Raw genomic sequence first — 15,268 nt, 5'->3', positions numbered from 1 at the left:
ACTACTTTCCTATTTCCTTGTGCCCTCAACCGCAGGCAAGTCCACAATTAAAAGGCAGATGTATATTCAGAAATAGAATTAGAATGTATTGAAAAATCACAAGAAAAAAATAAATGTACAAAATATTTTATCAAGATTAAAAGAAACTGTTGCAAAACACTAATGCCTAGAATTTAAATAACCTGACATTTTCACCTGCTTGACCAACTCCCACGGCCAGATGGTCATACTCACCGTCACAGACCGGTTCTCCCAAGTCTTTCCACTTCATCCCCCTGTCCAAGCTGCCCGCATCCATGGAAACAACCCACCTGCTGGTCCACCACGTCTTCTGCCTCTACGGTATCCCCCTGGATATCGTCTCCAACCGGGCTCAGTTCACATCATAAGTCTGGAAGTCCTTCTGCCGAGCCCTCAATTCATTTCAACTTTATTTAAAGTATCAAATCATAACAGACACTTTACAGACAGAGTAGGTCTAGACCACACTCTATAATTTTAATGTCACAATAATTCCCCAAAGATTAAGCATGGTGCGACAGTAAAACCATGCACAGTGGTGAGGAAAAACTCCCCTTTTATTAACAAACCTCGGTCAAACCCAGGCTCTTGGTAGGCTGTGATGCACAGTGGCAATAATAATCACAACAAAGAAAATGGAACAGTGACTAAAAATGGTAGTAGTAGTTGTTCATGTCTCAGCAGGGCACTTCAAGGGGTTACAGTATGCAGCATGGAACAGCAGGGCATAGCAGGACCACAGCAACATCTGCAGCCAAGATCTTAATGCCATCCTTATCCAAGGTAACATGCTGGGCAAAAAGGAAACATAAGGACTCCAGGGAGTAAACTCCCCATAATTAGGTTAGTAACGGGCATTTCTCGGAGGGAATGCATATAAATTGAAAGTGGCAGTCTAGAACTTGGTTCAGACGTTGGTTGACTCCATGCAACACAGATGTGAAGCTGTTCTTAGAAATAATGGTTATGCAGCTAAATATTGGTGCAGTGATTCAAAATAAAGCAAACCCTTGAGACACTTTTCACCCTTACAGTACAGTAAGTGTTTGGAATTGAATGTGCAGCTTTCCCAATGCACTGATTTTATGGAATTAAAAGCCATTCTAAGGATGATGTTTTGCATTATTTACTTTTTTAAACACTGCTATTATTCTGAACACAACTGTACGTGTATCAGTCCCTCTAGCATTTCACGATTGTAGAATTCACACAAATTCAACCAATTGCTGTGACTTTGGTGCGACCGCCAATTTTGACCAATCACTGCAACTTTTCCGTAAATTTGACCAATAATCGGAGTCTCCTGCAACTTCAACTAATCCCAGCTGTCCCATATGCCAGACTTTGTCTCAGTATGTGACACACATGGTGAATGCAGGAAATACTGGAGATTAGACGTACAGAATGACCTAAATTGAGAACAGCTACGCTCATTATTGTAAGTGCAATGATACGTTAAAACCTAACAAATACTTTATCAAACCATAGGAATGTGTCCGAGGCCAGGTGAGGAATTAATGTAAAAAGCAACAAGCCACTGACACGTTAAAATTTGATTCATTCAATGAATTGTCTTAAATCCTCCACCCATTTTATACCAACATTTGCAGCATCCTGAGCATTTTTGGTAAGGTTACTGGGAAAACTTAGCCTGAAGTAATTTTATTTTCCTCAAGTTTCCTTATTTTTAAACATTAAAATCAAAGATTTTGCAACACAAGACATTGTAACTTTTATCGCGAGACAAAAAATTCTGGAGGGATTGATGTGTCGGTCTGCTGAAAAGTACAATATATGACACATTACCCCTGATGTGTGTGCGCGCATGTTTATGCTGGAGTGCACAATGTGATCTTTTGCAGGTCTCTCGTACTGTGTGCATTTTTCATGTGTTGGAAAGCTGTGATGTAATGTTACCATTACATGAGGTAGTTTGCAGCTGCGGTTTGTGGGGGGGGGGGACAGTTTGTGTGCAGGGGTTTTAGTTGGTCTTTACATGTGCTCATCTGCTGTAAAGCACAATAGTGCTCCATTGGACCACCAGGTCCAACTTTACATTGGAAAACCAGACACTATACATTTAAAACTCTAAAATCCAATGAAATCAGTAATTTTACTTGCGAAGAAACTCATTGATGACCACCCATGTTGTTATTGGTTAATAGAAACTAATGTCTGAAAAAGAAACTTAACACAAGTCAAATTTGACCCCAACACTAACCGTACGTTCACACCGCCACCGACTTGAGCGTCTAAAGATACCGGAAGTCATTCATTTTCAATGGAAGCCGGCTTCTCTCAGCTGCAAGGAGCGGCACATCTTTCGGCGTTGCGTTTTGGCCGTTTTGAGCGTGTTGAGTGCCAATCTGAAAGTTGAAATTTTTCAACATTATGGTAATGAGCTATGACGCGGTTCAGCGGCAAGCAGCGGCTAACGCCAGCCGCCAATCGGAATATAGACGTCCTTCACGCTGACTGATTCCGGAGAAACATACGATGTAATCTTTCGTTCCTACCAAAACATTTGTTCCGAAGAAAATGGAGGAGAAGCTCATCATCGCCGTTGCTGGGTTTCCCATCATTTATGATATGACGTTGTTTGCGTATAGGGACCAGTTAAAAAAAAACGAGGCTTGGGATAAAGTAGCCGAGATAGTCGGTGTGTCCGGTGAGTAGGCAAAACGCGTGTTAAAACTAATCATTTTAGTGATATGCACTTAATGAGTTGTGTCAAACGGGAGGTTTACGACTACAACATCTGGCCTGCCATAAAGTTACCGCCAGTTTTTGCATTCATTCGGCATTTCATGTCATCTCCATATCATCTACTTTGGACAGCACGCTGTCAAACTGCTCCGTGTCCAGCCTGAAGTGCCGCTGGAACCTCTCGTCATCAAGCCGCAGTTGCTGCACTAGCCTGTGATATTCTCTGAATTGATAACGGTCCTGGAGGGTGTCGTGAACCCAAAATCTCCGAGTACGACGTCTTCTCCGCAAATACAATACAGCAGCAGCACCAAACACAACTACTTCGCAAGGATCCATAATTATCCAATGATACACATCAAGGACAAGCGCGAAATATTCACGAAAGCGGGAATGCAATTCAGTTGCTCACAACACAGACGTCAGAGCGGCTAAAGCGTCACAAAGCTTCCCTGTACTTTTTGGCAAACGTCCTTGGCGGGGCGGCCTGAGCTTTTTTGCAGCTCAAGTCGGTGGCGGTGTGAACGTACAGTAAGTGAAAACAACTGATAGACTAAAGCCTACTAGTGGTTACTTGCCATGCTGACTGTTTTAGTTTATCTCAACAGCGTTGATCCCAAAGTGATCACCTTTTCGTGCAATTTATTTAGTTCGAAGGCATGCTTACAGTAATGGCAAAGGGAAACTAGTGTGCTTCCTGGCAGATGAAATTATTCATAGCTTAGAATTCATCAGAGAAGTATGGTAAAATCAGTTCAGTTTAATATCACCACAGATACATGCAGTAACATGTCAAAGGCACATCAGGTTGACAAGGTAATGGACGTCTGGTTGGCGGGCTGGTCGCCCAGCGTCTGGTTGGCGGACGTCTGGTTGGCGGGCTGGTCGCCCAGCGTCTGGTTGGCGGACGCCTGGTTGGCGGGCTGGTCGCCCAGCGTCTGGTTGGCGGACGTCTGGTTGGCGGGCTGGTCGCCCAGCGTCTGGTTGGCGGACGCCTGGTTGGCGGGCTGGTCGCCCAGCGTCTGGTTGGCGGACGTCTGGTTGGCGGGCTGGTTTCCCAGCGTCTGGTTGGCGGACATCTGGTTGGGGGGCTGGTCGCCCAGCGTCAGGTTGGCGGACGTCTGGTTGGCGGACGTCTGGTTGGCGGGCTGGTCGCCCAGCGTCTGGTTGGCGGGCTGGTCGCCCAGCGTCTGGTTGGCGGACGTCTGGTTGGCGGGCTGTTCGCCCAGCGTCTGGTTGGCGGACGTCTGGTTGGCGGACGTCTGGTTGGCGGGCTGGTCGCCCCGCGTCTGGTTGGCGGACGTCTGGTTGGCGGGCTGGTCGCCCAGCGTCTGGTTGGCGGACGTCTGGTTGGCGGGCTGGTCGCCCAGCGTCTGGTTAGCGGACGTCTGGTTGGCGGGCTGGTTTCCCAGCGTCTGGTTGGCGGACGTCTGGTTGGGGGGCTGGTCGCCCAGCGTCAGGTTGGCGGACGTCGGGTTGGCGGGCTGGTCGCCCAGCGTCTGGTTGGCGGGTTGGTCGCCCAGCGTCTGGTTGGCGGACGTCTGGTTGGCGGGCTGGTCGCCCAGCGTCTGGTTGGGGGACGTCTGGTTGGCGGGCTGGTTGGCGGACGTCTGGTTGGCGGGCTGGTCGCCCCGCGTCTGGTTGGCGGACGTCTGATTGGCAGACGTCTGGTTGGAGAAATAAGGGAAGTTCAACGTAGATCCAAAGGTCACAGGTTGGATCCCCACCTAGCACCAGATCTTAGGGACAATAGGGTTAGGGTTAGGCTTAGTGCCAGAAGACCCAATGACACTGTCCCCGACTTTACTGTTCTACTAAACAAAGTTTTGGAGTAAGATATTAGGAAGATTGTGAAACAATTGAAACAAATAATAACATTTAGATTGACTTTTGAACAAACTGTTTTTAGTACTCCATACATTTAGTAATCCTACTATATTTGGTCAATATTAAAAGTTAGTCTTTATAATAGTTATTGTTTACTAATAAATCTTTTTCTTTTTCTTTAAACAATGTCTGAGAGGTAAAACCAAGCATTTTTAGTAAAACACACATAACATATAAATCACAATACATAAAAGTATTGTATGCATAGTAAAATCTAACTATTTACATTTTCTATTTACATTATACATTTACATTTTAGATTTTTTAATCTGATCCAACAACAACTCTTTAGACAGTGTTTCTGTATTTGGGCAGTAGATACTGCCTTGATTTTGGCTGTGCACAGTTTCTGCGGTCCTGAATTGTCCACATTTCCTGCAAGTGTTGTAGTCCACCTTCCTCTTATTAAACCTTGCCTGAGAAGCAGGGCAAGCACTGGCCGGTGGAGGTGGGGATTGAGCAAGAGGGGCAACCGGTATATGGGGGTCACGGTACGCTAGTGTTGGAACAGCAAACAAAGTTCCTGGGGCTTGAGGACAGACAGAGGTTGTATTCCTTATTTATTTGCTTGTATTACATCAATTGACCTGCATACCAATGACTGTAAAGATTTATATGTACATGGTTTGGCAGAACTGTACCTGCGGATAGACATAAGGCCACTTGGATTACTTCTATGGTCTTCTGCAGAAGGATAAATCCCAGAGTTGGCCCCCTCCAGGTTATTTAAGCAACAAACGTCCCTGGGTGGACTTGAACCACCATCCTTTCGGTTAACAGCCGACTGCGCTGACCTATTGCGCCACAGAGACTGCGCCTGGCTGACGTTTTATGAGCGGCAGAACCATTGCTCAGGGTGGGCGGTCATCTGCATCTACCATTTGGGGGCAAAGGACTTGTGTGTTCTGAAGAGAAACCAGAGTGAGTACAGCCGTCTGCTTGAGAGCAGCAGAAAACCCTAGTCGACCCAGTCCAAACCATCGCGGTAAGCCTCACTGGGTGTCCAATCTGAAATGATAAGAGGCAACTTGATAGACTCCTTACTGATGTTTATATCTGTACTCACAATGCTCTGTTTTTAAAACACCAGATAATCACAAGTGTTACATGTGAATAATCAATGTGTGAGTAATCAGGAAGCTCCAATAACAGGTAGTGGCAAGATCTACCAAATGTTTAACTTTGCGACCCGTAAGCTGCTGGAACCTTGGTTGCCACCTTCCATCAAAATGTGAATCCCAGAATTTTCCACCCCAGAAGTGTAAATAACAGAGCAGAGTGGCGCAGCGGAAGCGTGCAGGCCCACAACCCAGAGGTCGATGGATCAAAACTATCGGAAGCATCCTGGGCCCATAACCCAGAGGTTGATGGATCAAATCCGTCCTCTGCTAATCTCTTTTGCTGGTGACACAATGGTAGACATTCTGAAAGGGTGATTCACTGGATATGAGTACTTCAGCCCTGGAAGAAGGCTTTAGCTTATGACAAGGTTGACAAATCACACCATAGTGTTACTCACTAGTGTGTCCACTTCAGTTATATATTGAAGCACATCCTTGGAGCTAATGGCCCTGATTTATCAACCTAACTTAGAAACCAGAGCAAATATGAGCGCAGAAATCCTTTTACGACAGGGTTTACGTGAGATTCGTGAAACGTTTGTATCACACCAATCAGAGTGTAAGAATTATTGTAAATTGATAAATGCAGCGGCTGGAAACAATCGTAATTTAAATATCACGCCCCAATATATTCTTGGTTTTGAGGCCTCGCCTCTACTATTTATGACATGGCCAGACGTAATCCGGCTAAGAAGTGGCACTTTTCAGAGGTGGAGAATGAAACTCTGACATCTGAGGTGCTCTGATGCAGCCGGCTACCACCAGGCCCAGGAGAGGCCAGCTAACGCTAAAGAGGCAAAACGTGGAGAAGATCGCTTTTCTGAAAACTAGAGTTGCTGACCTCAAGCAATACAATGCGATTATCAGCGGCCTGAGAACCAAACAACGGAACTATGCCAGGGTGGCCGCGGACGCTGGATACACCACTGCCAGGCCAAGTGAAGCTACCGTGGAGGAGAAGGACACGCTGGAACCATCGGTGATTCGATTTTTGGACAGCAAAGGCATTTATGTTGATAGCGGGGACATAGAGGATTGTCATATTCTGCCGAGCAAAAAAAAAAAGGCCACTCCATTGGTAATAATCCGGTTCACCGACAGAAAAAAAAAGTCAACACTCCTCAGACAAGGAAGGAAATTAAAAGGCACGTTTACATCAACGAACACCTCACCAAGAAAAATGCTGATATCCCCAACAAAGCACGCATACTCAGAAAACAAAACAAGATCCAGGCAACATGGGCAAGAAATTGTAAAATATACATCAAACTTCATGGAATGAAGGAATGAATCCAAATTAACATAGGCCTACATAAGGTAACTGCTCACAAACTGAATAGGACGTATCAAACCCAATGATCATGGCAAACTTAGACAGAAACCTATCTGTTAAATATGATCAACTGAACTTGGAAACTTTCAAATACACAGAACGTAAACCACAAGACATTAAAAACAACATTGACCCAGATAATAATTTCTACATTGGTACTCACTGCCAGTGTGAATATAACACAGTTGAGCGGTTCAAAAAATACATAAAAATGGACGACACAATATCAGTTATACATTTTAACAGCTGGTGCCTTATCGCAAACCTTTTGAAAATCAAACAGTGCCTCAAACAAATGGAACAAAAAGTTCACAGCAATTGCAATAACAGAGACTTGGCTCAAGGTAGAACAACAGGAGTTGGTGGAGATTGAGGGATATGACCTGTCATTCATTAATAGAAAACAATCAGAGGGGGGGGGTTGCATTATATATTGACCAAAGATATCAGTGTCAAATCATTACTAAAATGTCTTTTGTTTTAAATACAGTGATTATTTACATGGAGTCTGGTAGGTTTGGTGATGGTAATGTTGGGGCTTTTTCATGTGAAACTAAAAGGATCTTACTCTCTAACTAAAAACTCTATCTCTGTAGGGATCCATCCCATAATGTTGTCACACACTTAAAATAAGGATCTGAGTCTTTCAGCACTTTTAGTGGATGGAAACGTTCTATTATCAAGGAGTTTAAACACAGAAACGGCAGGAAGGATAAATCCACCAAATCCAGTCACAAATAATCAGCACAAGGCCTTGTTTTATTTTGTATGTAATTGTTCCACATTGCAAAACATTTAAAACAACTTAAACATTGATGTTATTTTGCAAGTCAGATGAATAAATCAGCTGTTTGCTTTTTATTTTCTGATTCTGAACAAACCTCAACAGATTAAATACCACATTCAGTCACAGAAAATATGAAATGTCAGACAAAGATTATTAAATGAAATTCCACAAAGTAGGAAAAAAATGTAAACCACAACACAACAATAACTTGAGAGTGTGCAATTAAAATTGGCCAACTTCTAGTATGTTGATAATGATGAGAGGACTGTTTGGACCAATATACACAAATATTGAATTTGCGCTTGTTAAACTCAAAATGCTCAAAGGTTAGATTTTTTGCCAACTTTTGGGAGTTTAGAAATATAAAAGGGTGACAAAAATGTATTCCTAAAATGAAAATTACACTACATCCTGTCACTATTCCTGTCAGCCCCAAAAAAGTTGTATGTTTCTAGAGATGAGAAGAAAGTTTTTACAAAATAAAAGTTTTCCAACCAAAACATCTTTAAACGTCTTAATGTTTTGCCTTTGGGCCTTCTCCTTCCCACGGTGGGTACCATTTAACAATAAGCAAGCCGTTCTTAAATGTTGCTGACTGTCTTATTGTTCTCCTTTTAAAAAATATTTTTTTTAATATATACATTTGAAAAATATATTTTTTAAAAGGATGGGTTCAGGCACCGATTCTGGTGCCTAAATGGTAAAGGGTTCTGAGGACAGGCAGAAAACAGTCCAACTGATCCACAATAACATACATTTTGATCAGCTGGTCAAATGCTGGTCAGCCTTCAATGTGGAGAGAAGATCAGAATATAACAACACAGCTATCAGGGCATGAGGAGGAGGAAACAGCTTGGCTCTGAAACATGTTCACAACGAAGAAGTGTGAATGCGCTGGTGTCTTTTAAGGTAACTACTATTAGAAAAGGTTTTCCCACATTGTTCACACCAGTACGGCTTCTGTCCAGTGTGAATGCGCTGGTGAGTTTTAAGGTTACCACTCTGAGAAAAGGTTTTCCCACATTGTTCACACCAGTAGGGCTTCTCTCCAGTGTGAATGCGCTGGTGATCTTTAAGGGTACCACTATGAGAAAAGGTTTCCCCACATTGTTCACAGAAGTATGGCTTCTCTCCAGTGTGAATGCGCTGGTGAGATTTAAGGGCATCACCACGAGAAAATGTTTCCCCACATTGTTCACACCAGTATGGCTTCGCTCCAGTGTGAATGCGCTGGTGTGATTTAAGGTTACCACTCTGAGAAAAGGTTTCCACACATTGTTCACACCAGTAGGGCTTCTCTCCAGTGTGAAGGCGCTGGTGAGATTTAAGGGCATCACCACGAGAAAATGTTTCCCCACATTGTTCACACCAGTATGGGTTCGCTCCAGTGTGAATGCGCTGGTGAGATTTAAGGTTACCACTCTGAGAAAAGGTTTCCCCACATTGTTCACACCAGTAGGGCTTCTCTCCAGTGTGAAGGCGCTGGTGAGATTTAAGGGCATCACCACGAGAAAAAGTTTCCCCACATTGTTCACACCAGTATGGCTTCTCTCCAGTGTGAATGTGTTGGTGAGATTTAAGGCTACCACTATGAGAAAAGGTTTCCCCACATTGTTCACACCAGTATGGCTTCTCTACAGTGTGAATGCGTCGATGTCTTTTCAGGGCACTCTGTACTGTGAAAGCTGCCCCACATTGATCACAGCTGTAAGGCTTCTCTCCAGTGTGAACTCTCTGATGAATCTTTAAATATCCTGATGTTGTGAAGGATTTGTCACAGTGCTGACAGCGGTGACGTTTGACTCCTCTTCCTCTACGTTTCTATCAACAGACAGAAAAACCAAGAGAGTGAGTTAGTGAGGTGCCATGCTGTAGAGCTCTATCTTAAACTAGAAACAACATTTAGAGCATGTCTATGGAACATTGTTTGACTGACGCATTACTTTTCTTAATTATCTGCCAACATCAGTAGTCACTCCCCAGAGTCCTTAGAGTCCTGTTTTTCCTGGCCACTGTCGCACTGTTGCTTGCTCTGGAGGAATCTACTAGAACTATTGGGTCCTTGTAAATTCTGGAGTGTGGTCTAGACCAACTCTAGCTGTAAAGTGTCTCGAGATAACTCTTGTTATGAATTGATACTATAAATAAAATTGAATTGAAATTGAATCAATATTATGGAGTTGCATTATGGTAAATGTAACATCCAGTGTTGGTTAGTTTGTGATAAATAAACTACTTTTTATCAATTTATGTGTGGCCTCCATTTTGTTGCCAGCCTTTAGCTGTAACATTATCCATGGGGTTACCATGTTGTTTTCATGTTGCTGGAACAGCTCTACTCCAGTAAAGTAAATTGGAACCATTGTCCCTGATATGCATTAGCAATGAGGGGCACCAGTTGACCTTTGACCTTTTGTTTTAGGTTGTCGTTTTGGTAAATCAAACTTGTATAGCCAGCAAAATTGTGTAAGTAAGTGATATGGTAGTGTATTGTGGTATTGTCCACACAAGCTACATTTCCACAAGCATTTCTGAAGCTCAGCAGAGCTTTCTGCTGAGCATCACTGACGCCTCTGACAAACACAGGCGCATATGTCGTGGTCATTGATGTTTAAAAAATAGCTTTGGTGTACAGTTGTGTTCAAAATAATAGCATCACTAAACTCATAAATCATATTTTTTGGTAAAAGGGATATTTCTACATGGCGAATCATTTACTAGTAAGTGTTGTAGAGTTCTAGAATACCAAGCGTCATGACATGCATGCTGCTCATTCTGTGGAATTGAATATGTAATTGAAAGGAGCATGTTCATAATAATAGCAGTGTTGTGTTCAATTAGTGAGCAGATTGATTCTGTGAATAAACAGTTGTCATTTATGGCCCATATTTAGCTATATACTGTATTTGTACATATTTAAAGAAGGAAGGAAGCACATGTTGTGCATGCTGGTTATAGTGAATTTCACACTGAAATACTCAGCAAAATGGCTCGCTCCAGACATTGCTCTGAGGAACAGAGGACTTTGATTTAAAAGTTGATATGAGAGGGGAAAACCTAAAAAAGTTCAGAAGAGTATAAGCTGTTCTGCCAAAATGATTTCAAATGCCTTGAAATGGCATCCAACGCCTGACCGACGTGGGAAACAACCAAAGGACACATTGACTGGCCAAAGGAGAAATGGAACAACATTCTGGGGACTGATGAGAGGGAAACTGTTCTTTTTGGGTCTAGGAGCCGCAAACAGTTTGTCCTCCAACCCCCCTGCACTGAAATCAAGCCCCAGTTCACTGTGAAGACAGTAAAGCATGGTAGTTATGTGATGTTTCTCATATTGTGGTGTTGGGCCTGTTTATCACATACCAGGGATCGTGGATCAGTGTCAATACACCAGAATACTTGAAGAGGTCACGTTTCCTTATGCTGAAGAGGAAATGCTTTTGAAACGGGTCTTTCAAAAAGACATGGACCCAAACCCACCAGGAAGGAGCAAAGTCTTGGTTCCAGGTGAACCAGATGGATGCTGTTTCTGAGGCCAAACCCAGTAATGCAGAGGAATTATGGGATGTAGTTCAATGGTCCTGGGCTGGAACACCTGTTCACAGGTGACTCCATGCAACACAGATATGAAGCAGTTCTCAGAAATAATGGTTATGCAACTAAATATTAGTGCAGGGATTCAAACCCTGACACGTGTTTCAGTTCATACAATAAACATTTGAGTTTGTTAAGAAAAATGCCAATACTTCTAATATTCTTTTTTCTTCACTTCCTGTAAAGGTAGAACACAAACTTGATCAATGTTGGTTATGTTTTGATTTGGAAATGAATGGGCAGTGTTCCCAATGCATTGGTATTATGGAATTAAATGATATTCTAAGGATTTTGAGCCTTTTTCACTTCTTTAAAAACATAGCTGTTATTCTGAACACAACTGTATGTAAAGGCTTTGGATACAAAGGTGTAATGATTGGTCGAAAGGGGTGTGCCCTCATACACCCCCCCAACAATACATGCATGTCCATTGATCTGCGTTTGTATATCAACAGACAGAGTGAGTGAGTTAGTAAGGCACCATGGTGGAGCGAGCTAAGTAAAACCAGAAGCTTTGTTCACTGCATGTCTGTGTCTAAGTTCCACTGCTGCATTACCGTGGTTACGCTCTGTGTGTGTGTGTGTGTGTTAATAAACTTTGGATGATATATCTGCGTGGCCATTTTGTATGCGGCCGTGAGCCAGGCGGTAACAACCGGGGGCTGTCTGGGATTGGTAGTGATGGAAACTTTTCTTCGTGGGAGTGTTTGACTCCCAGTTGAACTTGATCTAGTATCTGTAGGGGTCATCAGCCTCTCAGACTCAGGGGATTGGTTGGCACTCTCTGTTTCTTAATTAGATCAAAAATAAAAAATTTATCACAAAAGATACTTTACAATAGAACCATAATCCAGGAAAACAAAGTGTGAATATATTGCTGAATCTGTTAAATTAAATTGGTAGAAATGTACAGTACGATAAACGTGAGTCCACATTATATGAAAGACACCGAGGAGATTATCCACACTGATTTTTCCCGGCCTTTATTCATCGGTGTTGCCCCCCCGGCCACTATCAGATGGCGTCAGTATAATTGACTACCGTTTTTTCTTTGAGGAATTACGGTATAATACATAAATCCTCAAAGACATTTGTGAAACCCTCTTTGTGCATTCATTAATATTGAGATTAGATTTCTGGGACTCTTCAGTCTGGAGTACCCTCTTTCCTTCACTCACCTCCTCCTCCCTGACACCTTTCCTCTTGCCCACCTTCTTCTTCTTCTCCTCTGTCTCCTCGTGTTTCTGCATGTAATCGGTGATAAGGTCCAGGTCCAGGTTGTCTTGCGGCTCCCATGTGTTCTCATCACTGGAAAGGTGAGTGCAGACAGAAGAACATCTCCTCACACTTTGTTTTTAGACATTCCATTCTCACTCTAATTATCATTCCTATTATTCCTTTTTTCTGTTGCCATCTTGTAAAGTTATTTGTGGGTCTGCAACCTAGGGTCATAATACCAAACCTTCAACTTTGAGGGCATGATACAATGCTGACACAACACCTATTTGCAATATGTAAATGTATTATATCTCAGGACCAAGAACACCAAGCATTAATATTCTAGACTCATACTTACTCTGAGAACCCCTTCCATTTCAGCAGAAACTCTACTCTTCCCTTCACCACTCTGCGGTCCAAAACCTTCTCCACCACATACTCCTCTTCCTCTATTACTGCTGCAGGCTCTTCCTCCTCCTTCTTGCCCTTCTTTCCTGCTCCAGTAGCCAGTTTGTCGTGTGCTGAAAGTGCCTTTGGTAGAACCAAGGGGGGGACATGCAGAGATAATGATACAAGGGTTAGACCAACTAATGGGAGGTGTGAGTGAATTCTAGTTGACCGTGTTTTACTAGATTCAAATCTTCTGTTAGAATGGGGGAAATGAAAGGGCTGATGAGGGGACCAATCCATAGGACTCCAGAGTGTCAAGTATCTCCTGCATTAGAACTGAAAGAACTACTAAAATGTAAGGCCCAAAAGTCATTAACTGGAACTACAAGCTACATGCACAGTAGCCTGGACCAACCACACTTCATTTAGCAGAACATCTCCAGATGTTCCTGTGTGAAAATGGAAAGTTCAGAAAGAAGTTTTGATGGTGCAAAAAGGCAGGCCTGGTTGCTTCTTTAAGGGAATCACTGTAAAGATTCACAAAGGATATGTTTACCGTTAATGAGGGCTGTGCAATTAATTGAATTTAGATTTTAATTTAGATTTTGATTCCAACAATCACAAAAATAGTATAATCGAGAAAAAAAAGTTCTGTATTGAAGAACACTCTTATTTTGTCTTGTATTCGGAATGACACACGCATGCGCACATCTGCCCTTCCCGAAGCCATAAAACCTCTCAGCAGTCAGGGGGGCAAGGTGTGTGCATCCAGTGGAATTTAAAAACTCAGCACGTGTAAAGATGGCAGAAGGAGGGCAGCCAGAGCAGCGTTTAGTCCGCAAAAAAGGCAAATCCAACTCTGCGGTCCCTCTGCCTAAACCGCACAACAACGTGTTTTAGAGCCCAGGAGCCCTGGCTCTTATCTAAGATGTGTCTGTGTAAATAATATTTAAAAAAAGACAAAAATGGTTTGACTAAAACTTGGCCATGATACCCGAGTTCTCTTTGGACTAAAACGATAAATGGACTGTTCTCTATAGCACTTTTCTAGTGTCAACGACTACTCAAAGTTCTTCTACATAATACAGGAACCATTCACACACATAAGTACACTTTGGCCGAGGCTGCTGTACAAGTACACCCCGTACTCAGGGTTCAGTGTTTTTGACACCGCCGCTCCTTCAGCTGTTCATGAAAAGTCGTGAAGTCGTAATTACGCAACTCTGCAGAGCCGTCTGCTCTACTGGACTCAAGCCAACTGTCATCCGCTCTCTTTCGCCAAAGCAATTAGAATTGCCTAGTCTTACTATTTTGCATGTATGTATGTATGTATGTATGTAATATGCACGTGCATATTGTAATGACGAGAGTCATTTATATATAAATCCTAAAAGACATTTGTGAAACCCTCTGTGTGCATTCATTAATATTGAGATGTGATTTCTGGGACTCTTCAGTCTGGAGTACCCTCTTTCCTTAACTCACCTCCTCCTTCCCGACACCTTTCCTCTTGCCCTCCTTCTTCTCCTCCATCTCCTCGTGTTTCTGCATGTACTCGGTGATAAGGTCCAGGTCCAGGTTGTCTTGTGGCTCCCATGTGTTATCCTCACTGGAAAGGTGAGTGCAGACAGAAGAACATCTCCTCACACTTTGTTTTTAGACAATCCATTGATCCTTTGAGGGCATGATACAATGCTGCAATCTATGCTGTAGATTATTTGCATACACACACATATACAGTACAGGCCAAAAGTTTGAACACACCTTCTCATTCAATGCGTTTCCTTTATTTTCATGACTATTTACATTGTAGATTATCACTGAAGGCCTCACAACTATGAATGAACACATGTGGCATTATGTACTTAACAAAAAACTGTGAAATAACTGAAAACATGTCTTATATTCTAGTTCTTCAAAGTAGCCCCCCTTTGCTTTTTTGATAGTGCTGCAAACCCTTGGTGTTCTCTCAATGACCTTCATGAGGTAGTCACCTGAAATGGTTTCCACTTCACAGGTGGGCATTTTCAGGGTTAATTAGTGGACTTTCTTGCCTTATTAATGAAGTTGGGACCATTAGTTGTGTTGTGCAGAAGTCAGGTTGATACACAGCAGACAGCCCTATTTAACAAATGTTACAATTCATATTATGGCAAGAACCAATCAGCTAAGTGAAGAGAAACGAGTGGCCATCATTACTTTAAGAAATGA

General features: G+C 42.8%; 1 protein-coding gene and 1 non-coding gene across 2 annotated transcripts in view; both read right to left on the bottom strand.

Moving 5' to 3' along the window:
• Nucleotides 1-5,352: 5,352 nt before the first annotated feature.
• Nucleotides 5,353-5,426, bottom strand: trnan-guu. Its single transcript has one exon. It is a non-coding gene; the product is annotated as a tRNA-Asn (tRNA).
• Nucleotides 5,427-8,627: 3,201 nt separating this feature from the next.
• LOC117940643 (zinc finger protein 2-like) overlaps nt 8,628-15,268 on the bottom strand; it is an 11,037-nt gene continuing 4,396 nt past the window's right edge. Inside the window, exons 3-6 of the mRNA XM_034865855.1 lie at nt 14,543-14,666; nt 13,026-13,198; nt 12,628-12,757; nt 8,628-9,676 (exon numbers count right to left, since the gene is read on the bottom strand). Coding sequence (XP_034721746.1) covers nt 8,726-9,676; nt 12,628-12,757; nt 13,026-13,198; nt 14,543-14,666 — 1,378 coding nt within the window. The 3' untranslated portion in view covers nt 8,628-8,725. The remainder of the gene's footprint in view (nt 9,677-12,627; nt 12,758-13,025; nt 13,199-14,542; nt 14,667-15,268) is intronic.

Source organism: Etheostoma cragini, unplaced genomic scaffold (genome assembly GCF_013103735.1).
Source record: "Etheostoma cragini isolate CJK2018 unplaced genomic scaffold, CSU_Ecrag_1.0 ScbMSFa_2948, whole genome shotgun sequence".
Lineage (NCBI taxonomy): Eukaryota > Metazoa > Chordata > Actinopteri > Perciformes > Percidae > Etheostoma > Etheostoma cragini.
This window is presented reverse-complemented; position numbering and strand designations above follow the sequence as displayed.